At 38.7% G+C, this 12,668-nt stretch overlaps 1 protein-coding gene across 1 annotated transcript; it reads left to right on the top strand.

Annotated features, from left to right (window-relative positions):
• The first annotated feature begins 3,240 nt into the window (after positions 1-3,240).
• gorab (golgin, rab6-interacting) lies at positions 3,241-11,210 on the top strand. Its single transcript, XM_085138719.1, has 5 exons — positions 3,241-3,421; positions 3,537-3,861; positions 5,992-6,093; positions 6,278-6,418; positions 9,298-11,210. The coding sequence occupies exons 1-5, from the start codon at positions 3,367-3,369 to the stop codon at positions 9,698-9,700; spliced, it is 1,026 nt and encodes a 341-aa protein (XP_084994845.1). The 5' UTR covers positions 3,241-3,366; the 3' UTR covers positions 9,701-11,210.
• The last annotated feature ends 1,458 nt before the right edge of the window (positions 11,211-12,668 follow it).

Genomic DNA, 12,668 nt, shown 5'->3' with positions numbered 1-12,668 from the left:
GGGAGGATTCAAGGTCAACTGATCTAGACCTAACCATATGCTTAATTTTAAAAGTAGAAAGCGTGTCTGTCTCTCAAGTACAAACTTGGATCTGGTTCCAGAGGGCCTGAAAGCTGGAGGCTCTGCCTCCCATTCTACTTATAAGTAAGCCCGCAGTGTGAGAGAGAAGTGCTCTTAGAGAATGTTTGAGATTAAAAGGGAGGTTTGAGATTGGCCTATAACTAAAGATAAACATAAGATAAAGATTCCTAAACTGTTGCGGTACTTGGGTATTGTACAGTAAAACTGGAGGAGAGCTTACGTTTCAGCAGACTACCATACATACATTTTTACTTGGTTACGCTCATCATTCATCCACGAAATTAGATACAATAAAATAGAAAATATAATAAGATAGCAAAAATAAAAGTATAAACATACATAAATACAGTTCTGCTAAAAAAAAGATATTGCACTTGTCAAAAGAAGGATATTGCACTTGATGGTGGGTAGCAGAAGTCGTGGAATGTGGGTGTTATTGAATATTGTGCCATGTTGCAGCGGTGGTGTTTTGTACTAGATATACTGTTACATTTGGCAGCATTGATAAACATTGTACTGAATATTACACAGGAATATTGCAGACAAGGGGTGGTAAGTGACACCCAGCTGGGTGAAGTGATGGCTTTTTAAGTAACGGTTTAGTTTACTGCCATCTGGTGACTTACAGAAAGGCAAGCGGAAACAATACCCACCATCTTCCCACACCTCAGTACACATCAAACTGCATTACAAAAAGTTACAAAATATATTTTGCATAAAAATTTTCCCCATCTGTGTTAAATAGATTAACATTATTACTGCATATGTTTAGAGTTGAGCTCATTTACTTGACTATAAAGTTACTTTAATAATATATAGTCGGAGCTCGCGTCCACTCTCCAACATTATCAGACTTTTCCTTGCTCATCTAATAAAGCAGTTGTTAAAAGCATCTCCTCTCCTCACTCATGGTGGCCAATGTGGGTAGCAAGAGGACACTCATCTGTTAAGATGCTTAAATACTGAAGGTTGTTTACTTGTTAATGCTAGCTGTGTCTCCATATGAGGCGCAGATCATAACTGATCTCAGAACAGTAAAAGCTGAGCGAGCAGCAGCCCACATAGCAGACAGGTCTGGCCCGGATCTGGTGTCAAGCTGGCACTGCTGGCTGACTTCTGGTGTGGTAACTGCTATGTCATCCAGATATGGGCCAGCCCTGGCGTAGATGGCTCTGTTTTTGTGATTCCATGCCACATCTGGCCTGATTATGGTTTGGTTTATGTGGCCCAGGCTCATAGAAAACAGGTCTGGCCCAGATCTGGCATCAAGCTGGCACTTCTGACTGACTGGTGTCATGGCTGAGTGTATGTCAACAGATGTGGGCCAGGTCTGGCAATGATGGCAATATTTATGTTACTATTTACCTATTTTAGTTAGAAAACCCAAATGCCATGTTGCAATACTATACTGCTATGGTAGCCAATGTCTCAAATGCAGGTTTGACAGGTTTGTGAGTGTACATTTTATCCAAAACCTAGTGAGGGTTTACTCATGGCTACCACTGGGTTGCTCTAGCTCAGGAAGTAGAGCAGGTCACCTACTGATCAGAGGGTTAGTGGTTCAATCCCTGGCTCCTCCACTCTGCACGAATGTAGTTAGGAAACATTTTTCTATAAGATTGAATTAAGCACAGCTTTCAGCGACGTGTAAACGATGGATGCACATATTAACTGAGAGGGGATTAGCTTTATTGCAGCGCTGTCTGAGATGAAAGGAGAGAGATCGCTTTACTTCGGAACTGTTTCATTCATGACTATTTTTAGATTTGACGCCTGTCCTGACTGAACCTGGTTTAATTACTGCCACCTTACAGACATGTAGGCCATTAATAGAAAGACTAATATTTAAGATCAAAGTGTTAATTAATGGTAGGACTTCTTTGAGTGTGAGTATGATTGTTTTTTCTCTAATTGTTACATTTTTTCTTGAAGAAATGTATTAAGTCACAACTAGTTACTGTGAGAGGAAAGTTCAAAGAGCTCTAACTCTTTGTCACATGGGCTATAGTACTGAAGAAAAACATGGGGTTGTTCTTCTTTTCTTGAATCAGTGATACAAGTAAGATGTCCCAGCTTTAGGAAAGCCTTTGTTGTTATCGTTGTTTTTCCTTTGTTTATGGAGCAACAAACTCCGCCATTTCCTCTCTAGCTTACTGTTTGTCTGGTTTAAGGCGCACGTTTGAGAGTCATGCCTGGGAGTCAAGTGCTTTTGATTTGAAGCTTTATTTTCAGTGGAGCCACAGTATCAAGGGTCGTATGCAGTGAGGATGTAGCACTACTAATGAGATAACTGACTTCTGGGGTAGTTGTTCTGTACTGTGTCGGCAGATGGTATTGAAGAGAGTAGCAATGGAGGAATTAAACATCCTTAATATAATCCTTAATATCCTTAAATTTAGTTTACTTCCTGAAAGATGCTGACTGTACTGAAATGTATTCCCCACTGCTGTGTGAATTTTAAAATGTTATTAAGAGAGTATAGCCCTGTAGACTTGTACATCTTGCTGACGTAAACTCTGTCTTTGAATTAATAAATGCATCTCATGGCTGTAGATACTTCAGTGAAAGTGTTCTTCATTTGGTGAGATATTTTCAGGAGAGTTTTTCCCCCAGAGAAGAGAAAGGGAACCTTAATCATCCACTTCAGTTGCCTTCCATAGTATTCCCATTCATTGAACTTGCAAGTGCATTCTTTAATTTTAGGAAGTAATCAAATTGTTGTATAAAGTCCTACAAGTTTCCACTAGCTCTCAGTTTTCTTTTGTTTTGTGATAAATAATGCATCCTAGGACGTGTGTGTGTGTGTGTGTGTGTGTGTGTGTGTGTGTGTGTGTGTAAAAATCAATTAATTAATCAACAACACTTAATGACTATCAAGCCACAAGCACAGAGCACGAGAACATTTTCAGTCTGTTGATCGGGTGTTCAGAACGTTGCCTTTTATATTTTTTATACAAATGATATTAAGTTGCGAAGATAAATAAAATAACTCGAAGCACATTTTAAGCTCATCAACGTATAATTATCTAAAGAATATACTGCTATTATTCTTGTTGATGATCTCAATTAGATTTCAAATTATTTTTTTTCTTCTTCGTTGTTTTAATTCAGGCGATATGTAGGACTTCAATTTCGTGGGTCTTTTTGGGGTCCTTGACGTGGCATTAATAAACAAAGATGGCGGTGGCGTTTACACCTTCGTTGAACTTTTCTCTGAATTAAAAACTTTGTAGTCTTAAGTAATTTGAGTATTTCCTACATGTTTCTCGTTAGTCGAGTTGCAAAATGAGCGGTTGGGCCGGTTTTTCAGACGAGGAGCTGCGCAGGATACAGCAAAAGGGTACGCTAACCTTTCTTGCTGCTAGTGAGAGTCGGAACACTCAGCACTTCATTCTGATATTTTATTCCTACTTCTTTTTTTTTTAGTAGTAACCATGGTCACGTGTACTTTTCAGACTCTACTGTATCTGCACCTCCAGTCCGGGGTCGAAAACCAGCTTCAGGTAACCGGAGTCGGCAGCAGTTGCAGCGAGAAAGAGCCCTGCAGTCAGCAGCCCAGAAAAACGTAGGAGCCGAGTCACTCGTTCTTTCACGCGAACAACAACTCACCAAACCGTCCCCGAGGGAAGAGCCTAAACCCACAGCCCCGGCGACAACACCCACTGTCAAACAACAGGTGCAGCAGAAGCCCGCTATAATGAAGCACAATGAAAACGACCAACCGACTACAGAAGAAGAAACCCCAGTGGTTAAAGAGCTGGATAAGCAAGAGATTGAATTGTTAGTATGATTTTGTTTTCACGTGCACTGTAAAGATGACAGTTAAACTGACCGATATTTACATAGTAGGTGTAATACCAGGGTAGCAAACATGCCCAAATATGTAAACATAATTGTGTGTTTTCATGCACATGCTGGGCCATTCTGTGCTCTTCTTTGAGACTGTATCACAGTAAACCTAAATATACAAATAGATTCAAAATTTGTTGGGAAAAAACACATTTTTTGCAGTTTTACCACAAAGGATTTTAAAACAATCAAGATGTGATTTCAGCTTTGATTAATAACATTTTTAGAAAAAATTTATCATCAACTGTTTAGAAACCATACCCATTTTTATGCATAGTCCCCCATATTCAAAGGCTCAAAAGCATTTGGACAAATTTAATTTTAAATATAAGGATAATTTTTAGTAATTGGAAACAGTCTTCCTGCATATTTTTATCTGGTCGTCTTTCTGATACAAATTCATGTTGATTTTATTTAGCCAAAGAATTAATTTTCAGCAGGCTCTTTCAGATGTTTTTTTGGTAAAGTCTACTCTGGTCTTCTTGTTCTTGAATGTAATTAGTAGTAGTAAACCTTTCCCCACATAAAAGTACCTCTTGATTTTAGACGTTGATAATGATACCCACCTCCGTGGGAGTGTTCTTGACTTTGTTAGAAGTATGCAATGCCCCCTTTATAATGTAGTACCGAATGGGTTATCACGTAACTCCTCCGGCCAGGAAATGTTGACATTGTTGAATGTTGACATTCAATCGTGACATTGATTTGAGATCATATCAACAGACTCTAGTTAATGCGTCTTTAAAAATAAAAGTCTAGGAAAGTTTTTCATATATAAAGCTAAAATTTCACAGCAATCATTATATATGTCATTGGGTTTCAGAGACAGTCCTGCGGAAAATGTTCCAAAAAGATTGGTAGCTGAAATTATCCTTCTGTTAAATCCATTAAAATAAATTGAAGATCTGCGCTTTGGTCACATGCAGATCGTTTGATCCAAAATCCACCGTGGTGTTGTACAAAGAGAAAACTGATTTAAAGAAAATCTCACTTTGTCCTATAAATTATGGACCTAACTGTAATTCTATCCATTTGGTTTCTAGCAGTGCTTTGTATCATTAATGTGTGTTGTGGTTTTGCGTGTATCTGCAGTCTATCTGGGTGAGAAACAAAACTTTAACTTACCACAGTAGATGGCTCCTCTCTGCCCTACTTTGCTGCTGGATGATTAGCACTCATCAGTGCTGTATCAATGTTTAGTTAATGTTCTAGTCAAACATAAAAGCGATGGTTGTGGAAAATAAATGCCTGTGCTTCTGTATAGACAAATCATTGGACATTATTGATTTCCGTACTTCCCGGACACAGGACTTGTCAGGGTATCCTGTCATTGTAACAGTGCCTGTGGATCCTTTGGTTCCTGTGGGTTTCCAAAATATGGCCTCTATGGAACAGACTTGTTTCAGATTTGGAACCGATTTAGATGTGTGTAGTTTGGGAGACCTGTAAAAACTCTGGGTTCTTTGTCCTGCTCCTTTAACGCTTCCTGAGGAGTGTTTTTTGCACTGTAAGTGTTGAACTTTCTTGCAGAAGCAGGACGATTTTGCTAGGGACTGTTGTTCTCATGGAGGGTGTGGGGCCTTGGTTGGTGGGTGATGTGGATCAAAGTGATATCCACAAGAATGATGCATGATTCTTTTGGTTATCTTTGGCTGTCAAAGCAAGCATATTATATGATGCATGTGATTTGAGTGCTGTATAAATGACAGTACTGTCGGTCTTGTACACATGTGGCTCACATTTCATTAAATTCATGCATACTACCTCAGCACTGTCCACATCTTACTCAGTTTCCCTCTGGGATGAATAAGGTTTCTCTGATTCAGATTCTGATCTTCACCAGATACTTGGAAAAAACAGAATCAGAATATCAACACACAGTGATTAAAATCTTACAAATAATAATTTGCCAAACCCATACCATAGGGTGCTGTTGTGTTTGTAAATTGGAACAATTTTGAAAGACACTGCTCCTTTCATAATCCTGATGTTTTTTGTTTGGTCTTTCTGAGATGAAATTGCAAATGCATTTGTTTAAATTCTCATTTTGTGTGATGGCAGACGGGAAAAGACGCGTCTGGAGCAACTTCAGCAAGAGCAAAAAATCATCGAAGAGAGGAACAAACGCAAGAAAGCTCTGCTGGCAAAAACTATCGCTGAGAAGTAAGTGTATATATAGTTTCATTCTTTTGATAGTTGTTATGAACACAGAGGCTCAAAAGAGGCCCCCTTTAAATATCACTAGAGTAACAAGTCAACATGATGAATATCAATGTGCCTCAAAACTGCAACGATTAAGGTCAAGGCAAAAAAACAATATGTGTGAATGGTTTATTATTTTCCACAGATCCAAACAGACTCAGGAAGAGACTGTAAAGCTAAAGAGAATCCAGAAAGAGCTGCAAGCCCTCGATGACATGGTGTCTTGTGACATTGGCATCCTGAGAGGAAAGATAGAGCAAGCCAGTTGGGACTACACAGCTGCAAGGTAGCCTTAACATCAGGAAAAAATATAAAAGAAAGTGTCAGTAAACCTTTTTCCACAGCTGATGTGAATTTGTCACAATATTAAAAGCACAGATGTGTTTTTAATGACTTCATGGCCCACCAGTACACTTATGCCCAAGTCACACCTGGTACCTGTGATGCAATCACATTAGTTAGGTCACACCTTAGGTATTAAAATGCATCCACACATGCATGTCAGTTGACCAGTTGAAGTGTTACTCTCCACTAGGGATGAATATTGACAAAAATTTCCTTGATCCCAATGCAAGTGGCTGAAAATAAACATGGAAGTGTCAAAACTGCAGTTCCTCCATTCAGCTGTTTTTGTTCAACTGCTTATCACCTGACAGTAACTCTGCGCTACAGACCATCCAAGAATTTTGTGCTAGTTTTTCCTGAGTGAATTTTTAATGATTTTTATTAGTCTTCTACATCATGCTGATTAGCAGGACTGTGTATGTGAACCTCTGTAGTGAATCTGCACAGTTTAAAAAGGCAGACTGCTAAATAAACTTGCTAGTGTTATCCCTCGAAGCTTGGTTTAGCAGTCCACCATCTGATCTAAATACAGGCAGTCCTGGCTTTCAGAAAAATCATCATGGAAACAGCCATAATACAAGTGTCGATGATTCAAAATGCAGAGTCTGAATCGGTGGGCGATGTTACAGTGACTTTGTTTTTCTTTTAGATACAGTATGGATATCAGTGCCATTGTGGTTATATTTCAGATTGTTGTAGACCATCAAAGGTTGTTTTTAATGTAAACGCTTCATATGGGGCAATCGTGGCTCAAGAGTTGGCAGTTGGTCTTGTAATCGGAAGGTTTCCGGTTCGAGCCCCGGCTTGGACAGTCTCGGTCGTTGTGTCCTTGGGCAAGACACTTCACCTGTTACCTACTGGTGGTGGTCAGAGGGCCCGGTGGCGCCAGTGTCCGGCAGCCTCACCTGTGTCAATGCACCCCAGGGTGGCTGTGGCTACAATGTAGCTTGCCATCACCAGAATGTGTGAATGGGTGGATGACTGGATGTGTAAAGCACTTTGGGGTCCTTAGGGACTAGTAAAGCGCTATACAAATATAGGCCATTTACCATTTCATTTTTTCTTTGCCCCCAGTCAGATCTATATATGACACAGTGATGAGAGTGGAGAAAAATGCTGTGTGAAACAGCCATTGGCGCCTTAGCGTCACGTTGATGTTCTTCCTGGAGCCTCTCCGAAAACCGTTTCTGCTGTCATTCAATTTCTTGAACAGTAACTCCTAAGGGGTGTGTTGCTTTTTATTGCTTATATTTTCAAAAGTATAAATTCTTGCTAGTACAGGCTGTGCTTTGAAACCATAGAAACACTGCCCCCTACAGTACTCATGTAACCTTTCACAATATATGTGCCATGCAGAGGACAGAACAGCTAAAATCATGATTCATTTATCATGAAATACAGGAAGTTAAACCTGTATCTTGTATTATGATGTTTTACTTTCCCATTGTAAACAGTCTTCTGTCCTGTGATATGGTAACTCTGTATTTGACCTAGTTCATGAAGCTGCAGTCTGTCATGTAGTGACATTAACCCTGTATCATTACAGGTGTTTGTATAATGAAAAGACAACCCCGACCTTCACACACTCGGTACACTGGATTCTGTTATGATTATGCTGATTTAGTCAGTTGTTCAGATGTTGCGGAGATGCAACATAATAGCTAGAGGTGAAATTTGACTTTTGGAAATGTTTGGCATCATCTGGTTTGTTACCACAGTGTTTCCAAACACCATGTGGTCTTCTGTCCTTTGCAATTAAAACAATATTTCTGCATTCAGACATTCTGAGAGAATAAGCATCTGCTCTCAGCATGTTACGAGACACTGCCAGTACAGTCGGTTTTAGTTCAGTCACCAACTGTGCATGTCATGTTTTTTGCATTCATTGAAGTGCACGGTGTTCCAGACCTAATAAGCACCAAATGAAAGAAAATTTAAAAAAAAACTAAAGTATATGCAAGCACTGCTGAATTGACCTTTTTGTTAGTTGCTGAATAACTAAAGTGTGTGTGTGTGTGTGTGTGTGTTTGTGTGTGGTTTCTAAACATTAATTTTAACAAACTTCATCATCAAACAAATCACCATCTTTTCACAGTCCATGAACTCTGGTCTCCAGTATTTGTCAGTCCCAGTATCAATGATTGCATTCTGTGAAGACATGCCCTCACTGTGCCTCTGGGTGACTAGCGTGTATTGGTACAGTTAGATGGTTAGGGTAAGGCAGAATGGAAGACGGTCTTCAGGAAATGTGGGAGAGGAAAATAACTAATGCTGTGTGCTGTGACACAGAGAGCAGAGAACGTAAGCTCTGTTCCCAAAATGGAGAAACTTTTTATTAAGCAGGCTTTTGATATTTACTCACTAAATGAAGAGTTCAGTAAGAATTGAAGTTATTAGTTACTGAGTTAACTTTATTTACTTTAGTCCATTATTTAATGTCACTATTAACAATAGCAACTGTTTTAGATGAATTGTTAAGAAATTACTACTTTTACTACTGTATACATATACAAGTCTTTGACTTTCATTCATTCATCCATTTGTGTTCCTAAGTGGTTATGGTTTGACAAAAAGCAGAAAGAACAATTGAACACATTTCCTAACACATTGGTCATATGACCAAGGATATTTGGTCATAGCACTTATGAAATATAAATGAACAGGCATACTTGGATCTTTTTCAGCACATATTCTAAATAAAATAAAACGGTTACTTATTCGTCAAGGAAATTGAGCTCAAAAACAGCATATCATTTCTGAGTGTACTGTTTTGATCCTCTTCATGTTTCTTAGTCATTTTCTTCTCTTATTTCTCCACAGAAAGCGTTATGAGAGGGCAGAAGCTGAATACGTGATCGCCAAGCTGGACCTTCACAAGAAAACGGAGGTGAAGGAACAGCTGACAGAGCATCTCTGTGCCATCATCCAGCAAAATGAGCTGCGCAAAGCCCACAAGCTGGAGGAACTGATGCAGCAGCTACAGCTTCAGGCTTCTGAAGAGGAGCTGGAGAGGCAAAACGAAGAGGAGAGGAGAAACTTAGAGATGCAGAAAGATGTGGAAAAGGAAAATGGCTCTGTGGAGAGTCAGGAGGTAAAGGTGGAATCAACTAAAAATTGTGGACCTAAGGAGAAAGAGACTGTGAAGGAAGAGACTGGAGATTCTGAGCAAGACTGTAAAACACTAGAAAACTGTCTTCAGAGTGAATCTGTGGCTGTGTCGTGAGGCAATCTTAATCTGTTATGTGCTCTATAAATATCTGTTATATACTGATGGGTGACAAATTGAACAAAGATGTTGTATCAAGTGTCTGTATCAAGGTGTTGACCATCACATGTGGGCAGAACAGCTGATGAGATTGTGGCGATCACTGCCACACCTCAGTCTAAAATCTGTCTGACTGTTGAGGCCAGAGCACACGAGTCACGTCATTGTTATCATCTAGTTAAACATGGCATTTGCATCAAATAACTTTGTACTGTAACTATGACAGAAAAATATTCCCCATAGCATAGTATGCTTGTTTAAAATCAATACTTATTTTATTTTTTATTTTTAAAATTACAACTTTACACTGACGAGACAGACTGATCGCTAGCAAAGCATCGTTTCCAGATAGACAAAGGGGAGGGGGAAAAGACACAATACAAAGTGAAAAACACTTACAACATGATTCTCCAGCTGATAACTTTTCCATGTTGGCATCCTTGACAGCCTTGGTTAATACAGAAGAAGCATCATTATGTTTTGGGTTGTATTTTTGTTTTAAAAAGTCACAGCTCATAGAAAGCTGTATGTTACTAACACGATTGGTTAGTCTGAAAAACTCATGTAGCGAAAGCTCGAACATCTGGTCTGATTTCTGGTGTTATGTGTTTCACACATTTTTTTTAAATTATTTTTTGTGAGGCTGCTTCTATTTAATTGTTTAAACATTGAGAACTTTACCTCCTTTTGCTAAATAAAGAGTTTGTAGAACATTAATATATCGGGCTTGAGAAACATGAGTACTGTATTCCCGCTGGCTTTGAGTGAAATATTTAAAGCAATAGACTGGCCAGAGTCGTGTTCAGTTGCTGGGTAAATCGAAGGGTATCTTGTAGCTGTTATCTTCAGGTGTGCACTTTTATGTTTGTGTGTGCTTAAAAAGCAAAGTCCTCTTCTTCCAAACATGGTTTTCCATCACATCTCTGAGCATGGGTTGAATTCAGAAGATGAGTGTTTTTGATTGTTGTGTCTTTGTGGTAAAAGTGGAAGGACTGGTTGTGTTTACTTTGCAGAAAGCCGGCGTTTCATGCGTATGGAGTGAGGCATTAATCATTAATCCCTTTCTGTTCCGAATACAAACTGTCGTGACTTATGTGTTGTAGATGACGCTATTTGCTGGTGCTGGGCTTGTATTTCACAAAGCTAGAACACTTGTCAGTTCAGCTAAGGAGCAGTGGGCTTGCACGGTAAGGTGATATCTGTTAATGTATGCTCTCAGCTGCATGTGCTTCTGCATACTCCAAGCACATCTTTTCTCTTAGCGTACATTTTTGACAGCGTGTCAGAAAATGTATAAGAATCTAATGTAAATGTAAATCTATGTAAGTGAAAATGACCAAAGTCTGATTCATTTGTGTGTTCAGAAAAATACATAAAGGCTATTTAAATGGGGTAAAAAAAAATATTTTAAAACGTCATATTTTAGAGATGTACAAAAGGGTAATATTTTACTAAAATAAACTTTTTTTTAAATTGAAAATTTCCATTTGTATTTTCTTTGCGTTCATCTTTTTTGTTAGAAGGTTATCTACAGAACTGAAGCTTGCTGTGTGGGAAGGAATTTACACTGTGACCACTTTGGGTCTCCAATCGCTTTTTCAAAGTTTTTCAAAGTGCAGTGTTTTTGTATACTGCTTTGAGATTTTACAGCTCCCCGGTCACATCTGGCTGTCTGAAGGGGAGACCGTAAAAGCAGCTTTTTAATTAGTCGGAAGGTTTAAGTTCACAGAAGGAGAGTGACCACCGTCCGTCTGTCCCTGTAGAACCTCTAGGATTCTGTTCCCAATTACCCAAATGAACTAAAACAGATTATTATGTCATTTTGTTGAGCATCCATTTAAAAATAAAATGTAATCTAGTATACTCTCATATAGGCTACATAACTCGGCTATTTTAAATTGTGCATTTCAGGAGTATTGTAATTTTATGCAGCTTCATACTTCTATACCAATCTTTATTACTATATTTAAGAGGAAGACATTGTCATTTTTAATCCACATAAATGACTCCCCTGATTCACACTATGTGCACATAAAAATGTCTGTCATGTCACTTTGGTCTGCAGTAGAGCCTAGAATATCCTTAAAGTACTGTTTTCAAAGGTAATCGCTGGGATAAATGCCGTTTTCAAATATGTCCTAAGTCACAGCTCTTTATCTGTAAAACATTCTGAACTGACTCTTACAGACTTTAGAAATGTAGCTCAACTTGGACCGGCTGCAACATTAAATGCTGCTTCCATCTATATGAGTAGCTGTGGCAACATGAGAGGGTTGGTTAGTCTGAAACGCTGTCACATACCAAAAGCTTGCAAAAAACATCCGGTCTGATTTGTAGTTTGTGTAGTCACTCAGTCAGATCGTTTGATCTTTCCAGGGTGAGTATTTCACACAAGTAAAAATGACATAAATAACCAGAATATACAGTAATTTTAGCAGCATGAATGCAACCATTTGGCATGCAATGCACAAGTCAGATTTAGAGGACTTTATAATATCCACTTGCTCTGTGTACTGGAGGAATCACAGCACAAATATGACTCTAGTTTAGTCACACACAGAAACATGAGAATCGGAGCACACCTGACACAAACACGGTCCCTGTAGAATCATGACTGTTTTAAATTTCTGCCCTTCCATCTTTTAACTAATATTCAATAAGTTTTGCACTAGAAAGCAACTATTTGATTAAAAAAAAAACATGTATGTTAACACGGCAAAATACTTTTGTTTTCAGCTATTTTATTTTATTCTGCGGCTGCTTTTATTAACGTTTCTTCTATTTTTATTGACAATGTTAGACTATACATTCTCCCATATGCTCAAAAATAAGATTGTTTATTCTACATTCGATTCATCACTCCTACAGCTTTAGTCTAAAATTGTTGCAGTCCTCCCAGATACCTCCGAAGGGGACTCCCTGTGAA

This window comes from Neolamprologus multifasciatus, chromosome 17 (genome assembly GCF_963576455.1).
Source record: "Neolamprologus multifasciatus chromosome 17, fNeoMul1.2, whole genome shotgun sequence".
NCBI lineage: Eukaryota > Metazoa > Chordata > Actinopteri > Cichliformes > Cichlidae > Neolamprologus > Neolamprologus multifasciatus.
The sequence above is the reverse complement of the archived record's forward strand: the minus strand, read 5'-3'. Positions and strand labels throughout refer to the sequence as shown.

Excerpts from the sequence above, each read along its gene's own strand:
- gorab (XM_085138719.1), top strand. The coding sequence starts at position 3,367 with ATGAGCGGTTGGGCCGGTTTTTCAGACGAGGAGCTGCGCAGGATACAG. Across the intron at positions 3,422-3,536 it reads GCGCAGGATACAGCAAAAGG|ACTCTACTGTATCTGCACCT; the intron begins GTACGCTAACCT and ends TGTACTTTTCAG. Across the intron at positions 6,094-6,277 it reads GCAAAAACTATCGCTGAGAA|ATCCAAACAGACTCAGGAAG; the intron begins GTAAGTGTATAT and ends TATTTTCCACAG.